This window comes from Miniopterus natalensis, chromosome 21, assembly GCF_054644295.1.
Source record: "Miniopterus natalensis isolate mMinNat1 chromosome 21, mMinNat1.hap1, whole genome shotgun sequence".
NCBI lineage: Eukaryota > Metazoa > Chordata > Mammalia > Chiroptera > Miniopteridae > Miniopterus > Miniopterus natalensis.
The window spans coordinates 11,921,220-11,940,089 of NC_142101.1; the positions used below are offsets into that span (position 1 = coordinate 11,921,220).

Genomic DNA, 18,870 nt, shown 5'->3' on the forward strand with positions numbered 1-18,870 from the left:
GAGATGAAGTATCATCTTATCCCATCGTACATGCCAGTGTTCCTTGCTATCGACAAGACTCATCAGGGACGTGGTTAACTTTGACCATTTTGGCTCCCCCTGTCTTTCCACCGTCTGCTCTTTGGAAGCAAAACACTAAGCAAAGCTCCTGCTCAAGGGGAGGAAGGTGAGCTCCTCTCCGAGAGGAGGTAATAACCCCACAATTATTTGGAATGCCTCTGAATGGGAGCTATGTCACTTCTCCCCGTTTATTTCTCTATTTAGTTGGCATTCAATCATTTATTGACATTAATGTGTGTGTGTTTTTTAATATACGAATAGCACTGATCAAGAAACTTTCTTATTTCTTTTGCATTTTGAGGATTTCCTGAACCCACCGTTCATTCTGCTTCGCAGCTCCAATGGCAGGACAGCTCCGGAAGTTACTTCCCCACGGAGCTTGTCAGCATTCACCACGGTGTCACCGCCCACCGAGTGCGGTCCCCGAGGGGTGGGACCAAGGGGATGGAGTCGGAGGTTCGCGGCAGCCAGCGCTGCTCCGCGGAGACCCCAGGACCCAGACATCACTCATGCAAAGCGCTTCGAAAGCAAAATGATGCCTTGGCGCGTCATCAGAAGGTTTTTGCAAACGCTTTTCTCTGCACAAATCCCTCCTGCGACAAAAAAGAGCCACAGCCGCCGCCTGCAGCGGGAGGGAGAGGGCGCGATGCCCAGGCGGTCAGAGCTGAGCTGGGCCACGGACTGGACGTGGCCGCAGCTGCGGGAAAAGGAGCTGCAGGGTGGGCGGGGCAGTGGGCGGGGCAGCGCAGTGGGCGGGTCCTCTGCGCGGCGGCGCGCAGGGGGCGTCGGGAGCGCGGCGCGGAGGCGGCGGCAGCGACGGCGGCGGCGCTCACTCCGGAGGCGGTTGCTGCGCCGGGTACTGGGGTCGCTGCCTGAGGCGCAGGCGCCGTGGACTCTGCCCGCCCCGGGCCTCCGTTCGCTGGGAGCTCGTCATGGCGACCAAGCCGCGGCCTTTCCACCTGGTGGTGTTCGGCGCCTCTGGCTTCACCGGCCAGTTCGTGACGGAGGAGGTGGCGCGGGAGCAGCTGGACTGCCGCCTGCCCTGGGCCGTGGCGGGCCGTTCCCGGGAGAAGCTGCAGCGAGTGCTGGAGCGGGCTGCGCAGAGGCTGGGTAAAGGGGGCGGGGCGGCGGGGCCGCGGCCCGGGGGGCCCCCGCTCTCGGCCCCGGGGCTCCCACCGTCCGAGCGAGCGTTTGTCCTTCCCGCGTGCGGCCCAGGGGCTCCCCGGGCCCAGCTCGAGGGCCGGAGGGCGACGGCGGCGCCCCCAGCAGGGCCGTGGCTTTGTTCCCCTCGCCACCTGAGAAGAAAACAGCGCGTTTCTGTCCGTCTGTGGAATTTTCCCCTTAGTTTGAGGGGAGCCCCGCTGGCGAAATGATCCAGCACTTGAGTTTTTTTTCATTTTCTCCGCGTCCCTCCCCGGAGCTGGAGGTTTCTCCATGTTGGGCTTCTCGGAGACCGTGCTCCCCCTTTGTCTCGGGCGCTGAGACGTGGGAGGGAAAGCTGAGGCGTTTTCCTGGCCGGGAACGTTTGTTTAGTGGGGTGGGTTGGTTTAGAATCCTCCGGCAGACTCGCTCGCTGCTGACCCACCTGCCGCCCCGGGGGCCCCGAAGTTCGTATTTCTGGTTGGGGCGCTTGGCGTTCATTCCGCGGGCGCGGGGCGAGGGGTTTCTCCGGGGCCCGGGGCGTGTTCCACGTGTCCGGGGTGCAGAGGTGGGGGGACAGACAGACGGGCGCGCGCAGACCCTGCCCCGCGGTGGGGGCGACGTCTAATTCAGGACTCGGCGGCCTTTCAATTAGCCTTTTGCCACCCGAGTGTCCCCTCGTGCGGACAAATGGCACCTGTTAGAGCTCCGGGTCTGCCCTGCTGTTCTGTTCAGTTTTTATCTCGCTTTCTTGTCCTGGTGGGAATGTCGCATCTATTTTGTTTGGGGTTATGTCCCGATGGTAACCACATGGGCTGGACTCTCTCCTGCAACTTCCTGCTGCCACTACCCCCAAATACAGGATCTTGACCAAAGAGCTTTTTGGTCTTTCTTTACTTTTCCAAAAGAAATCATTTCACTGTTAAAATAGATCCTTCCCTGTCTTTTTTCCTGTTCTTCAGGAACTGTACAGGCACAGCCTACTTACCCTCCACCCGGTAATGCCCAGATCAAGTTATTGTGGGGGATGCACCTCGCCCTGTCAAAACCTGCCTTAGTCTCTGGATTCAGTGAATTCCAGTTACTTCCTTTATATGAGCCTGAGTGTGCTTACCTAGACTGTGCTTTCTGCCGGAGTCCTCTTTTGTTTGCATTATGCTGATATTAACAGCTGTCCTCTACCCACATAATTTTATCATATTTAGCTGAGAAACTTTTTATAACATAATTCTTGGCAGAGAGGAAGTCAGGACGATCCGCTGTTCAGTATCTAAACGACTGAAAAATTGTCGTTTTACACAAGATTGTCACATGTTACTTATGTTGGTTGTGTGTTTTTTTCAAGGTTAGTAATGTTTTTAGTCACCCTTAGTATTAACTCCATTTTCTTCATAGCTTTTTCCTTTTTTATTACCCGGTTGAAAACAGTTTTTATCTTTTGTTGGAGAGGGAGAGTTAGCTTTCAGGATTTTGCTGTCACTGATTACTATGAAAAGAAGATCTGGAAGACCTAATACTGTATCAGATTCACTTAAGATGATTTATTTCTTATTTCAGGAAGACCAACACTACCATCTGAAGTTGGAATAATAATATGTGATATCACTAATCCAGCCTCACTTGATGAAATGGCCAAACAGGCAACAGTTGTCCTCAACTGTGTAGGACCAGTAAGTAATCAGCCCTTCTTTGTATTAGAACAAAGAACCTCTTCATTTCTAGCAGAATCTGGTATTTTTTTCTTCCAGGGGAACATGAGGGCAGAAGACAGAGAGAGTTGGTTCAGGGCCTTAATCCTATGTGGGGAGTTTTCACTTCTTGTGATTAGCAAACAGATATGATCAAAATCTCCTCTGAGAGAGAGAGTGACAGGCCTCTGTGATGCCATACTCCAGGAATGTATGCGGTTTGTTTGGTTTGTTTATTATTTACAGCTATAATTGCCAAGCCTTTTTTCTCTTTACTGTATGCCCTTAAGTAAATACTGTTTGAGCTTGTTCTCCTAATACACTATTTATTTATAAATTATATTTCTGTATTATTGTACAGATATACTTGTTAATAACATGCAGAAAAATAGAGATTGAAAAAGGACACATTCATGTATTGAATGTTTGCTATACAGGGGTGGGCAAAAGTAGGTTGAGAGTAATTAACAAAGTAGGTGTACAAATTAACAATGCAAGAATCAACTTTGGGTTTGAGTACTCACAACTATAAACCTACTTTTGCCCACCCCTGTGTGTAAATGCATTAGTCTAGGTACCTGCGACATAATGGTGAGCAAAACATAATCTCTCACGGAGCTTACAGTGCAGCGGGGGAGACAGAAAAATAAGGTTCCAATAGTGGTAGAGATAAGTGCTTTGAAGAAAAATAAAGCACAATAAGGAAATAAAGAGGTGGGCACATCAGGGCGTATTAGGTGGTCAAGGAAGGTCTCTGTGAGGAATTGACATCTGCCTGGAGACCTGAGAAGTGAGGGAGCAAACCATGTGAGTATTTGAGAAGGGTGATCCAGGGATACGCACGTGCAAAGGTCCTGAGATGAGCATGTGCTTGGCAAGACTGAAGAATGTGAGAGAGGCCAATGTGACTGGGCCATGAGCAGGGCAGAGAGGTGGGAAGTTAGATTGGAGCAGTACCCAGGGTTGGCTAGGGTCATGTAGGGTCTGACAAGTCAAGTTTTGAATTTTCTTCTAAATGTGATAGTCGTTGGATGGTTGAAAACAAGGGCGTGATTTGATTTACAGTTTTGAAGTTCTTTGACTTCTGAGAGGAAGAATAGGTGGTAGGGGAGTAGCAGTAGGGTGGCCCAAGCAAGGCAAGCACAGGATAAGGGTGTTAGAGGTGGTTGAGTTCAGAGTATATTTTGAGAGGACCACCAACTTTTGCTCTTGTACTAACTGGATGTGAAAGAGGCACTTTTGCCTGTGTAATGGTGAATGTTGGTGACCTCAGCTGATCTGAGGAAGGCATCACAATTGGAACACTAAGCGTTGGAACACTAAGCATCTAGAAAATTATTGATTATTTTCAGAATGAAAGCAGGAAGGTTTTTTGATTGTTTTCTGTGGTCCTTTGCTTGAATTACTTCTATATACATCCTCAGCTAGCTCCTTTGCCCTCCCCTCCCCAGTGCTCTGAAAAACCCCCGGCACTGGTTATTCCAGCTCTCCGCCTACTCTTTACGTGAACGGAAGTAACCCAGCATGGCTGAAGAAAAATGCATCCCCATGCTGACTGATCCCACTTTAAATGTGTGATTGTAAACCTCTCGGAACCCCAGCACCTCCAGCAGTTTTGCTCCTTTTTTCCCTAGGCTGTTCTTTTCTCTTCTACTCTTGGAAGCAGCAGTTTTACAACTTTTTCCTCACACTTTTAGCATCCTGTCCCTTTTTCCTAACTGTTATCTGGTGACTTTTAAAAAAATGTTTATTGAATTTATTGGGGTGACATTGCTTAATAAAATTATATAGGTTTCAAGTGTACAATTCTCTGATACATCATCTGTATATTGTGGGTTCACCACCCCAAGTCAAGTCCCCTTCCATCACCATTTATCCCCCTTTACCCTCTTCTACCTCCCCTCACACTCCCTCTCCCTCTGATAATCGCTATACTGTTGTCTGTGTCTATGAGTTTTTGTTTTTTTATTTTTTTCTATGAAAATAGAAGTGGCCAAAATAGGTAAAAGTTCAGTGTTGACAATCAGGGTCCTTCCTGATACGGCTGAAGGGTTTGTTTTTAGACTCATCGCCTACCACTCCTCTCAACTCCCTGTGCTTCAGGTATCCTGAACAGCCCCATTTCTTGGACCTTTGCATATACTTTGTCTTTATCTGGATTTTCTTTTCTGGCAAATCCTTACTGTTTTTCAGAATTCAGCTCAAATGAATCACTTTTATAAAACTTCCCATTTTGTCTTCAGTTAGAGGTAAGCACACATCCCTCTGTAATTCTATCCCATGAGAGTTGGTATATTGCAGTTACATTATTTTCTCAATTTATGTTTAGGCTACTTTATTAATGTTTGATTTATTAATAACCAAGACAGTACTTCCAAAACTGAATGGTATTTCATTCATTTAAGCTTGCTTAGTAAGAGTAAACTGTTGGTTTCCTTTATTCCCCCAGTATCGATTTTATGGAGAACCTGTAGTAAAAGCATGTATTGAAAGTGGAACTAGCTGTATTGACATCTCTGGAGAACCTCAGGTATGTAAATTGAAAAAGAAAACAGAATTAATAGCACAATTTTCTGTTAAAGTGGAAAACATTTAATGCAGTTTTGTGGACATTTTAGAAGGTGATGATCTCCTTTAGAGATGGTATTCCATTGTTGGCTTCCAGGAGAGCACGATGGTAAGGTTTTAGCTTCAGTTTTCTTGAAATTTTCTTCCCTACAATCTTACTTATTTCAAGTCCTTGGAATATAGCATATGCTGATTTTTTAAAGTTACTCCATTCTGTGAACTGAATTAATTAAAATAGTGTGCCGTGGAGTAATTCTCAGAATCTTATTTTTGTAACTTTCACTATAAATTTCTTTTTTAAAAATCTAGACACCTTTACAACATTACAAAAAAATAAATGTAAAATCTTCTCAGCCTAAAAATGTTAAGTGTTCACATTTATTGAATGCTTTCCACATGCCCTGCAGTGTGCTAAATAAGCATTTTATGTAACTTTTTAAACATTTCTGTAAAGTAGGTATCTTTTTCCTTGTTTTATAGATGAGGAAATTGAACCTTAGAAAGGTTAATTAACTAGTTCAGTCATGCAACTAGTAAGTACAAAAACTAGGACTTGAATTGAGGTTTGCCTGACTGCAGGAAGTGTGTGTTGACAGCACTGAACTACACTACCTCTTTTAAAACTGTGACCGCATATGTCCCTGTAGTCTACTGATTACTACCATCAGTGTGCCAATATAGTACCTACTTAGAGTTTATCAATTGATAGTGTATATTGGAAAATACTAGGAAAGTATAAATTACCAAAGTTTACTCATGAAGAGGTAGGAAACATTGAAACAAAAACAATAAAAACAAAAATAATGAAACAAAAACCAATTTCTATCTTACTTAAAATATTCCAGAGCAGAGAAAATGGTGAAAAACTTTTAAGTTACCATAAAAGTGATATCAAAACTTAATAAAGATCTAGAATATATAAAGAACTCTTATAAGTCATAATACAAATTCAGATAATCCAGTTAAAATGAGCAAAGGGATGAGAAGAGACAAATTTGTGCAGAAGAATTCCAAATAATTCATGTAGCTACTCTGCCCTCAAGGATTGGGAGCATAGCTCCCCGCTCCTAAGTGTAGTCCTTACATAGTCACTTCCTTCCAAAGAATATAGTATGGAAAGGGGGAAAAAGAATAACTTTACAGTGAAAAAACCTGAAAAACACTTCCTCAGGCAGGTATTCAACATCAGCGTCAACATAGATAAACCGTATTGATAGTATGTACTTCTGATACGATATCATGACATGGCACTCTATACCCCTGTGGTCCTCCTTCCAAACACCTATAACCCCAGTTCTCATCATGAGAAAAACATGCGATAAATTCCAATACGGGGCATTCTACAAAGTACCTGACCAGTACTCCTCAAAACTGTCCAGATCATCAAAAACAGGGAGAGTCTGAGAAACTGTCACAGTCAAAAGGAGCTCAAGGATACATGACAGTAAATGTAATATGATATCCTAGATGGGGTCCTGAGACAGAAAAAAGACATTAGGTAAAAGCTAAGGAAATCTGAATAAAGTATGGACTTTAGTTAATGTATCAATTTTGTTTTACTAATTGTAACAATGTATAAGGTGTACTTATAGGGGAAACTGGGTGAGTGGTACTTGGGAACTCCTCAGCTTTTCTATAAATCTAAAACTTCTAAAAAAATCAAGTAATTTTTAAAAACAGAAAAGAATTTGAATAGACATTATTAGTTCCCTCTTATATTCCCTCCTTTCCTGCCACTCTATTTTTCTGTTACACATATGCATGTGTAGATACATGTCTATAATGATGTTCATCTGGCTAATGTGATTTGATGTAACTTGTTTTGCTTTCTTTGTATTTTTCTGTGTTAATAGGTATTTTTATAAGATGTATTCTTTTGCATTTACAAGTCATTCTGAAAAAGTAGTGTCAGTAGGTCAGATCAGCACCTGACATGTGGTAAATGCTAAATAAATCAAAAACATTTTGACAAAGAGCCATATTGGTTAGCATTTTCAAAGGTTAATTGTTTTGTCTTTAAAGGTAATCATTTAATACTGGTTGAGATGTTTCTGTACAGTTTTGATTCAGATCTTTTGTCCTGAATTTTTAGTTTCTGGAACTAATGCATTGGAAGTATCACGAGAAAGCTGCAGAAAAAGGGGTTTATATCATCGGAAGCAGTGGCTTTGACTCCATTCCGGCAGATATGGGAGTAATATATACCAAGAATAAAATGAATGGTAATTATTGATCAATTTGCAGTAGTTGAATTTGACAATAGAAAGACTTCGTGTTTGCAGTTAATGATGAACTAAAATCTGGTTGGTTGAGAAAAGAAATATAACTATAAATGGGTAATGTTAAAATACATACTTTGTAATATAGCTATGCTTGTTATAAAATGCTATTGACACTATTTTTTTTTTGAGAGATGGATAGTATAAGTCTTCTAAAGTGCCAAGTTATCCGTTGCCTCAATTTAGTTATGATTACAGCTGTAAAATTTCTGGGGGGAAAATTTTGGCAGCCATTATAAATTCAAACTTGCTTTGTTTAGGAATTGATACATTTAAAAGTATAATTTATATAGATATTATAATTAAAGGTTTTACTTTTTTTTAAAGCATATCTTTATTGATTTCAGAGAGAGAAAGGGAGAGAGAGAAATAGAAACATCAATGATGAGAGAGTCATTGATTGGTTGCCTCTTGCACACCCCAGGCTGGGGATCGAGCCCACAACCCGGGCATGTGACCTGACCAGGAATCAAACCTCCTGGATCCTAGATCGATGCTCAAACCCTGAGCCACGCCCGGCCGGGCAAAGGTTTTAATTTTTTTAACCAACAAAGCTAGAAAGCATTGAACAAAGTTTTTGACATCTTTTTTACCCCATTTATGAAATGGAGACAATGGTTGTAGGCTCGATCCCCTGTCGGGGGCGTGCAGGAGGCAGCCGATCAATGACGACTCTCTCATCATTGATGTTTTTCTCTCTCCCTCTCCCTTCCTCTCTCTGAAATCAGTAAAGATATATTTAAAAAATAAAGACAATAATTTAAGAATAGAAAATATTAGTAGTGTATCATCATCAAACTTCATGGAAGTTACTAACGTCATGCATATTTTAAAAGTATTTATTTAGAAAATGACCTGAAGCAGATAATTCCAGTACCATACAAACTGTTCTAGAGCTTACAAAGATGGAAAGTATTCTAGTTTGTATTAAAAAGTTAACTGTGAAACCAAAGCCCAACAAAGCACACACAAAAAATAAAAGCTAAAATCAGTTTTGCTTGTGAAATAGGTAGTAAAAAGAAAATGCTAAATAAAATTTTAATAAACATCCAGTGACATTTTAAAAGAATAATATATCCAGACCAAGATTTATTAGGAAGTTATGTAATCATCACATCAGACTATCAGAGGTGAAAGCTATAGGCCCATCTCAAGAAATGATTTGAAAATTCATTTACTGATTTCACATTTTTAGAAACTGAAGAATAGAATACTTTCTTAACATAATAAATGTCATAGAGCAATAGCCAATATCATACTTAATGATGCAGCACTGGAACCATTTCCAATAAAAAGAAAAACATGAACATCTTTAAAATATTTAGTCTTTCAATCCATAGACCTGGTATGTCTCTGTTTATTTTTAAAAGTCTTTTAAGTCTATAAAGTTTAGACGTTTTCTTCATAATAACCTTACATATGCCTTATTGAGGTTATTCCCAAATATTTACAAGTTTTCGTTACTTTGAATAGGTCTTTTTATTTTTCTTCTTAAGGGAGAAATAATACTTTAAGGTTTGTTTAAAAACTTTTTTCAGATACTAAAACCTAGGAATCAGCATTTTAACAATTATGCTATTCAGTTTTTGATGCAGGTGGTCCACATCTTATAACATACTGCTTTAGTTGTCTTTGTTCTTTCTGTGGAGAGTGTTAGGTCACAGAGCCATATATTCAGGCCACATCCTCTTAACAACCCTTCACATCATCTTTAGTGAGATACACTTGAATGACCTGTTCTTGGTTTTTGTCAGTGGCCAGACTGCTGACATTTATGTGACGCTGGTTCTCTTCTGCGGCAGCATCATTGTGGATGACAAGATTTTTCATTACTTTTCTCAGTGTTAACTTTTCTAAGCACCCATGTTTTCATTTTTTCTTGGAATTAAACCTAGGAGCGCTGTCTCTTATGAAGTTGATGTATTTCATTTTTATCAGATTTTGAGAATTAACCAGCCCATTATGTTTTTCTTTTGTCTTACTGCTCTGGAGAATTTCGGATATTAATTAAGTACTTAAGCACTATGCCTATATGTTAGTCCTCATGGGTAATATAATTGATTTCTCCCCTTTTTTCTGGTTTTGGTTTTGTTTTTACTTTATACTTATATATTTTTTTTTTCTTCTTTTTTTTATTTTAACAGACTTATTTTAAGTATTTTACAAACCATCACAGAGGCCATTTTGATAGGTTTTCTGTACGTTAATTGTATGTCACTATTAGTAAGTATTCTTAAAAGCTGTCATATTGGAAAATCAAATAATTTCCATAGATGTAATTTTGAGAACTATGTCTTGCTGGCCTTCCAGAATGAATGAGCTAAATTGTTGCCTTATTGGAAGAGATTTTTAGCATCAGTTTGAATAGGAGGAAATATTTTGTCAGTACTAGGAGATAAAGTTTATGCTAAACTACTCTTCCTGACAATTTACTTGGCTCAGCTGATTTTTAAATCTGTTTACAGTAACATTATAAAACTGTTCTCAGTATTGATTTTCTGACTATATCAGCTGTAGGCTTAGTAAAAGCAGTCCCTAAATGAATAGAAATACGTCATTGTTACTTGTCCTGGCAAAATAGATTTTATTTGATTTTACGTTGACCATTTTCCTACTCTTTTAGGTACTTTGACTGCAGTGGAAAGTTTCCTGACTATAAATCCAGGACCTGAGGTTAGTTTTTCTGTTTGTCAAGTATTTTCTAAGTTAATATTAAAACATTTTGGAAATGATACATGCCTCTTAAAGATTTAGATTAATTAAATTATATGTACACACACACATATATACACATATATTTGTAATTTTTAGTGTATGAAAGTCCCTGTGTTTAATTTTAAAAAATAAAGATACTGGATTGCTGAGAATTCCTTTGATCTACGAATAGAATCTATTTTTAAAACAACTGCACAGTTCGTTATATTCGAATTAATTACCATGATCCTAACTAAAGTTTCTGTCAGTGTTTTGTAATAAATATTGTCAGCCAAGACAGTTATCACCTTAATGCAGAGTAGATGCATTTTTATTATGTGACTAACTTGGAGTTAGGTACTTTTGTGGCCAAACAAGAAATGTATGGTGTAAATATAATCTTACTGAGTTTACAGTCTTTTTGGGAACATAAGATACTTGCATTTCTGGGAAGAGACCATGTTTTATGATAGTACTTTTATTGTCAGTAGTGTCTAACCCAGTTCTGTATCTTTACTTGAGGCTTTATAAGTATTTGTTCTCTTTAAAAAATACTCATTCAGCCCTGGCCGGGTAGCTCAGTTGGTTAGAGTGTCATCCTGATACGCCAAGGTTTTGGGTTCGATCTGTGGCCAGGGCACATACAAGAAGCAACCAGTGAACACATAAATAAGTGGAACAACACATTGATGTTTCTCTCTCTCTCTCTCAAATCAATAAAAGTTTCCCAATCTTACATTTAAAAAATAAAAATGTAAAAATATTCTTTCAAGTACTGTGTAGTTTCACAAATCAAACCCTTAAGACTTTAGCTCTGTTTTAGTTTTAACAAAACGGAGGAAATTAATCTGGACCAAAATGGAAATTAGGTTTGGTGTCGCTCTGCCTTTCAATGTCATCAAAGCTAAATATGACAAACCTGACTCTTCCGATGGTTTTATTGTCCCCCCTGTTCTGCTGATTAGCAACCAACAGTATCTTCACATATGCCTTACTTACTGATAATTCCTCTTGCAAAGTCTTGTGACCAAGTTGGTTTTGAATGTTTCTAAAGGACTTTGTTCTTTTAAACAAGGTAAACAACATATAAGGCAGGATATAATATAGTTGTGTACAATCAAAATTATAAATTAAGTTTGAAATATTTACATAATAGAGAAGTAAAAGGCCCACTTAGAAGTCTGGTAAAGAAGGGTCAGCACTGAGACAGTAGGTTCCCGTATTCCATCCTCACCTGTGCTCTCCTTCTGGCCACTCATTTCCAATTGGATTTGGAGGCAAGGGTTGTAGAAGGTCCTGAGAGCTCGGAGTCTCATGAAAGAGATGAAAATGAAGTGGTGAAGGAGAGTGTCGGTAAGATCAAGCAAGGATTCTATCTGGGTACAGTGTCAGTAAGAAACTGAGGGATTGGGGAAGAAATTAAATTACAAATATTAATAAGCCTTAAAATTAAAAAACTAGCAAGACTTCTGTGGGAGACATTTATCTAACTTGGGGCTAGAATAAGTGGTGTTAGGGGCAGGTGGGTACGATACTGCAGGGAAGGAATAGGTGGGCAGTACGTTGTGTGTGTGCACGAGTGTGGGCGTGAATAGATGGTGACGTTTTAAGGAGTCAGCATGAAGATGGGGACTAGAGGCAGATTTGAAGGAATATGGTCAGTTGGTTGAATGAAGATTATGAAGTGAAATGCAGTGGCTTATTGAAAAGAGCGTAAATAATGGTAGGAGGGAGGAAGAAAGGCCATTTGTTGGTGTAGACATTGAATGTGACCAAACTAATGAGTGTTATCACTGCCTAGCCCGTCATGAAATTCATCGCAAGATTTCTAAATAAGGGTTTATGCCGTGCATGAATAGAGGTGAAATGTTCTTTGTGCCAATTATAACTTACTTGGTTTTACATTTTAGTAATTATCCCTTAAGACGTGTTTCTTTAACTCTTGAATTATTTTATTAGGGGTTGTGCATTCATGATGGCACCTGGAAGTCAGCAGTTTATGGTTTTGGAGATCGCAGCCAATTGAAAAAGCTACGAAATGAGTCAAAAACGAAACCTCTCCCAATTGTTGGTGCAAAATTAAAAAGAAGGTATATTGATTCAAAATCTATTAGTATATCTAGTCTTAACTATTTTGTGTTGATCTGGCTATAAATAAAATATGCTACTAAGAAAAGCCTGGAGACTATTTTGTAGTAAGTCTAGAATTGATTTTAGATAAATAAAATATAATTAATACGTTACCCTAAGCTTAAGTACTTCGTATATAATAATACATAATACGTTTGTACCCATGGAAAAAAATTTTTGGCTTTTCACTATCAATATCAAAATTAAACATCAATTAAATTTTGTGTAGTAAAACTAACTTCAAGTGTGATGATCATATGTAGATTACTTAATCAATACATTAATAGCATTTATATGTAAGAACTGTGACCTCAGAGTTTGGCTGTTGAAATGAGTGTTCTTTTTATCATTGTCCAGTGAAACTGATGGGGTAAAACATAGTTAAACTACATGTATTAAGTGCCTTTGGTGTGAAGAGTACTCCTCTGTTCACTCGTCACTTGTTTGGGTGTAGATATAGAGAGCAAAGGACAAAACTGAAATATTAATTAAGAGCAGATCTGCCATCTTCATTGTTATTACTGCCTCAAGAAAAGTTAAATTTTTTTCCAGAAATTTACCAATTAAAATTGTGGCCACTGTACATGGAAAAAATACAACATGGGTCTGTCTTGCAGGTGGCCAGTCTCTTACTGCAGAGAACTCAACAGTTATTCCATTCCATTCGTGGGAGCAGATGTGTCTGTTGTGAAGCGAACTCAGCGTTACTTGCATGAAAATTTAGAACAATTACCTGTAAGTGTATATGATTTATTTTTTAATAAAGGATATGTTTGTTATAGTTTCCCTACAGTTTAATTAGGATTTTTATGTTTATAAAGCAAAAAAAGAAATAGCTAAATAATGTGCGTTCCAGTTTCTGGAAGTATACAGTGTTGGTAGTATAGAGCATTTTGCATTTTGTGGGGATGGTAATTGCCTCACCCCATAATTGATATCTGGCCTGCTGAATACCTTTTTAATGTAACACAACAGCAGCAAGTTTGGTACAGGAAATCCTGGTTTGTAAACACTCGGCAATTAGCTGCCAGAATATTCTTTCTGTGCTTGTGGAGATGTCTGGGTTTTCTCCTCCACCTCTCCTTGCTACCTGTGAGTATCACCCTACTCCTTTTTTTGAGGGAAGTGCACAGTTGCTCCCTCTGCTGAGACTTGAAGAGGAAACTATCTCAAGTTAAAAGATAAGAGTATTTTCTTATAGAAGACATTGGAAGTGTAGTCTGTATTCTAGAATGTATAATTGCTAAATTCAGGCATATTATTCAACTTTTTATATGTGGATTATGTAGACTTTTGTATTCAAGTGAGGAAGCTAATTACTATTTGCAATAATTTCTTTTTAAAATATGCTCCCAGTGTCTGGTTTCTGCATATTCATAAAGTGGAAACAGCTTTTGTTCGATATTTATGACTACAGAGTAAGTTACAAGTAGCCGACATTCTTATGTTGCTTGGCCTAACAAAGGAGGGAGTAACGTTCTGACTTGACATTCCTTATCTAGATTCAGTATGCTGCGTATGTAACTGTGGGAGGCATCACCTCTGCTATTAAGCTGATGTTTGCAGGACTTTTCTTTTTACTCTTTGTGAAGTTTGGCATTGGAAGGCAGCTTCTCGTAAAAGTAAGCAATATGTTTATGAAATTCAATCTAAAAGTATTTTCTGTGAGTTTTAAAAAGATCACTGAGGGTGTTTGTTTTTTCCCTTTAGTTCCCATGGCTCTTCTCCTTTGGTAATTTTTCAAAACAAGGTCCAACACAAAAACAGGTAACACTTTCTTTTGTATTCAGGTCTCTAAAAGAACATTTTTCTTTATTTGTTTTTTACTTTTCCTCAGTGCAGTGACAATAACAGCTAAGACTTGATGGAACACTTACTATGTATCAGACACCCTTGTACATTCTTTACGTAAATTAGATGACTTAATCTTTTCAAACACCTCCAGAAGTGAGTATTATCTCCAGTTTACATCTCTAAGTGGAACAGTTGTATATCTGTGCCTCAAGTCCATATTGCCATTACTTACAGGCTACTTTTGTCTTGTCACCTCAAACAGATACCTAAAACCAGGTTATCATATTTTGTCACCCTAAAATAAAAACTAGCTGCAGCTTTTGCTCTAAAACTGCCTATTTTAGTGGTGCTGCCCTCTAAACCTCAACATAAGATTCATCTTTATCTCTTCGCTGTTCCTCATCACCTCCCCCCCACTGCAACATCATACCAGTCATCAAAACTTGCACCTTCAAAGAATTAATTTTTGCTCCATGCTTCAGGGAGAACAGGATATTCTAGCAGATAGACAGCTGATATTTTTATCTACTGAAAATGTCTCGTGAAGTAGAATAGTAGGTTAGATTGTTTCAGGGGGAAATGACGTATTTCTTAAATAAACCTTTGCTTTCTTTTTCTCAGATTGATACCGCATCATTTACAATGACATTCTTTGGTCAAGGGTACAGCCAAGGCTTTACTCCTGAGAAAAACAAACCCAATATCAGAATTTGTACTCAGGTGAAAGGACCAGGTATTTCACATGTGATTTAAGAATGCTTGGGAATTTTACATTGTCTTAAGGTGGTATGCTATTCTTTTCAAAGCATAATTGTTTTAGAAATACATTTGCAGAAATTATTTAAGTATTACTGATAAATGATTGTGTCAAAAGAAGGATTGAAATTATTGGTATAATCCCGTTTTATTAGTGTATCCCTCCCTCCGTTTTACTCTTTCAGTATGACTCAGTAATTCCAAATGGCAGATTTTAATACTAAAAAGACAAGGGGCTAGTTGATACTTAGCTGTTTGATCCAAGGTTTCTTTGGAGTTTGTAATTACCTGACATCGTTCATAAAATGGGTGTACATGTGTGCGTTTTTATGGGGAGAGCTAAAGCTTTTGTATGGATGTTAAAAGTAACTGTCATCCAAAAAAGTTCTAGAACTTTTGCTGTAAATTTTAGATAGCTATACAGATAGTCCCACTTACGAATTATAGAATAATTGTAAGTTTAGTTACTGTCATCCCTGATAGGTTACAAGGAGTTTGTTTTGCAGTTTTAATCAAGTGAGATGGCAAAGATCTTTGCATCTTGCCTTCTTTTCAGATTCCCATCTGGATTATTAAGATAAGTTGACTGTTTTTATTACTGGACAGGAGTATAAACACTAATGTCTCAGTTGCTTAAAGTTACTTCATGAAGTGAGACTTCTTTTGAAGTTACTCAGCATTTAGTTGTTTGGTGTGTTTTTTAAGAAATTGAGTCCTTTTTGTAAGTGAAATTTAATGTATTAATAGAGAAACAAGAAATCCTAGGATCACTGACTTAGATTATTGTCATGAGGTAGTGGGTAAGAGCTGCCTGGGTGTAGTTCTGGCTCAGCCACTGCCTAACTTGTGAGTTTGGACTATTCATTTAACCTGTCTATGCCTCAGTTTCCTCATCTCTAAAATGGGGATAAAAATAATGCTAACCTCATGCAATTGCTAGGAGAATTAAATGAGTTTAGTAAATTTAAAGCACTTAATACAGTTCCTAACACTTTGTAAGTACTGTATAAATGTTAATTACTATTTTTGTTATTAAGTGAACAAAGTGTTTATTGAGATAATTCTGTATACCTAGAGTTAGATATAAAAACTGCTATTAGATTTTCAGGTGTTGTTGAATGCATACTTCATGAAAACTTTTTTTTCTTTGATCACCTGTTTTCTGCAGAGGCTGGGTATGTAGCTACCCCCATAGCGATGGTCCAGGCAGCCATGACCCTTCTAAATGATGCCTCTGATCTTCCGAAGGTGTAAGTCCGGTTTCCTTCTAATTTGAAGATATCTTTTTCATCTGTTATGTTTTAGCTTATTTTGATTTGATTTTCAGGTGTGGGTCTGCATATAAGCATTTACAGTTCCTTTGATACAGAGAATAGCGGTAAATTAAAATTGTGAACAGGAAAATTCCTTATGGGCCTCTGGGAACAATGCAGAGGTAAATGAGGGAGACAGAAAAGTTTGAGGGCCATGTAATTTGACTTCGGTTCCCTGGGAGCCCTGACAGCAGCGTGAATTGATTCTGGCATCTGGCGAGATGATTATCAATTAGCTCTTACCTAAAAGTAGTCCAGCTTCACAAATGAACATGGGCCCTCAGGCTTAGAAATAAATAAATTTAGGTATGACCTAAAACAGTATTAAGTAATAAACACAAAAATTATATAAAGTGACACCTAATTAAATTTTTCCAAATACTTGTATACCCTTTGAAAACATTTAGCATTTGCAGTTAGCCATTTAAAGAAACTTTTTTCATTCAGTTTAAGTCCTGTTTATGCTTTATTAATAATCAGTTACCTAAGGTCTTTATTTGATCCTGATCTGAGGGCTGTCTTTGTAAACAGCAGCAGTTACTTGGTTGATGACCTTTGGTGTGCCCCTCGAGCACACCATATTGTGGGACTGTCGAACTAGTCACGTTGAACCAGTGCAGTGCTGGGGCGCTAGCTTTCCCCTGGGTAACAGCTTCTCGCTCATTTGGCTGGTTTTAGGAATGGAATCCAAACTAGTCCATGATAGAATCAGAAGAGTCAGGTTTTCATGAGCTCTATAGTGATTTGATAGCTAGTCTTCCAGCAAATCAGTCTTCACACTAGAGGAGAAAAGGGCTGGAGACCAGCTTTGCACACTGTTGTATCTTATTATTGTCTTACAGGGGCGGGGTCTTCACACCTGGAGCAGCTTTCTCCAGAACAAAGTTGATTGACAGACTCCACAAACGTGGCATTGAATTTAGTGTCATTAGCAGCTCTGAAGTCTAAACAATTGAAGAATTTTCCAAAGTCATAAAATGCATGCATTAACAGCTTTTATATTTGATATTTGAAATTCTTCTGTAAGCCTGTCTGGCTATATGCAGAAAAGATTACCCAATCTAAAATATGTATACACATTAAAAGCAGGAAATTATTCTAACTTACCCTAAATTTCAAATCTTAGCTGATTTTGTGATTTTATTGCTTGTGAGAGAGAACTAATATTTGACTGACTTTTTCATTGCAGAATTTATGGTCAGTTTTTATAAGTGAGCTGGCAGATCAGAAGGTGGGGTGGTGTCTCTATCTGTGTTGCTAACAGATTCCTTGATGAGTAGCCCAGGCTGGTCAAGGCCACACTGCTGATTTCCTTGCCCTGATATTGAGTGGATCTTACTTTCCAGTGAGTTTTTCTACATATGTGTGGGCCTTTGCCAGATTAAACTGTACTTTTTGTTATTTTAGCTTAGTTTTTCACCCATCTACATTGATTGATTTTGGACTTACCAAAAGTTGAATAATAAAGGATTATCAATTGAATGGTGGTTTTGTGTTTGACTGGCCTAGGTATTTGAGTAGTGGTAGATACGTGCTTGCTGTGTACAGCCTTTCCCATAGCCCCTGGGCCCTGGTATTAAACAGATATCACCAGCCTAGAGCCGCCCCCCCCCTCCCCCCGCCTTCCCAGGGAGACTCCATTTTGGAACCCTTGATAACCTCTTCTACCAGCAGCGTTTCAGTGCCATCCTTTTTGATTTCCCTAACTTTATATTTCAGCAAGAATTGGAGTTGTCACCTCTCTTTCCTCCTTCCTGATTTCTTATGCAAATCAATCTAACCGCTCCCCAGATGGTCCTGCATATTAAGGTAACAGGCCATGTGGTTAGGAATGTAGTCCCTAGAGTTGCCCCCCTGCTTACAGTGGCTTGGACAAGCCTCATTTATCTAACCTTTAAAGCCTCGAAATAATAGTGCCAAACTTAGAATTATGGTGAGAATTAAATGAGCTATTAGACGTTTAGCACTTAGATAAATGCCTAGGCACAGAGTAAGCACTCTTTAAGTCTCAAAAGGGTTCTGTACAGCCTTTCCCAGACCACTAAGTGCCTGTCAGTCCTTAACTGAGACCCATCAGTCAATTCTTTGTGTGATCAAGATTGCTTCGAGATTGCCCTGGCTGGTGTGGCTCAGTTCATTGGAGCATCGTCCAGTACACCAAAAGGTGGCGGGTTTGATTCCTGTTTGGGAAGCAATCGATTGACGTTTCTCTCTCACATCGATATTTCTCTCTCTCTCTCCCCCCTCTCCCCCCTTTCTCTGTTTGGAATAAAAAAAAAAAAAAAAAAGATCACTTTGAAATTGATTTACTCCTGGCAGATCTCATCAACAGTTTTAATCTCTGCCACCCAAGACCCCTGTACTGAACCAGTCCCACAGTACAGGCACTAACACTGCTTACTTAGTGAACTGAACATACTTCAAATAAACCTATGAAGACAGAAAAGA

General features: G+C 39.1%; 1 protein-coding gene across 1 annotated transcript; it reads left to right on the forward strand.

The window, feature by feature from the left end:
- The first annotated feature begins 977 nt into the window (after nt 1–977).
- SCCPDH (saccharopine dehydrogenase (putative)) lies at nt 978–17,904 on the forward strand. The gene is made up of 12 exons (XM_087828966.1): nt 978–1,170; nt 2,758–2,870; nt 5,338–5,418; nt 7,549–7,678; nt 10,359–10,408; nt 12,389–12,519; nt 13,177–13,294; nt 14,062–14,181; nt 14,270–14,326; nt 14,975–15,086; nt 16,278–16,359; nt 17,265–17,904. Exons 1-12 carry the CDS (start codon nt 993–995, stop codon nt 17,368–17,370), a joined length of 1,278 nt encoding a protein of 425 aa, XP_087685092.1. The 5' UTR covers nt 978–992; the 3' UTR covers nt 17,371–17,904.
- Nucleotides 17,905–18,870: the final 966 nt, after the last annotated feature.

What these genes read in the sequence shown, in the direction of transcription:
- SCCPDH (XM_087828966.1), top strand. Translation starts at nt 993, where the DNA reads ATGGCGACCAAGCCGCGGCCTTTCCACCTGGTGGTGTTCGGCGCCTCT. An exon ending in CTATAAATCCAGGACCTGAG is followed by an intron (nt 10,409 to 12,388) that starts GTTAGTTTTTCT and finishes TTATTTTATTAG; the next exon opens with GGGTTGTGCATTCATGATGG. An exon ending in GGTGCAAAATTAAAAAGAAG is followed by an intron (nt 12,520 to 13,176) that starts GTATATTGATTC and finishes TCTGTCTTGCAG; the next exon opens with GTGGCCAGTCTCTTACTGCA.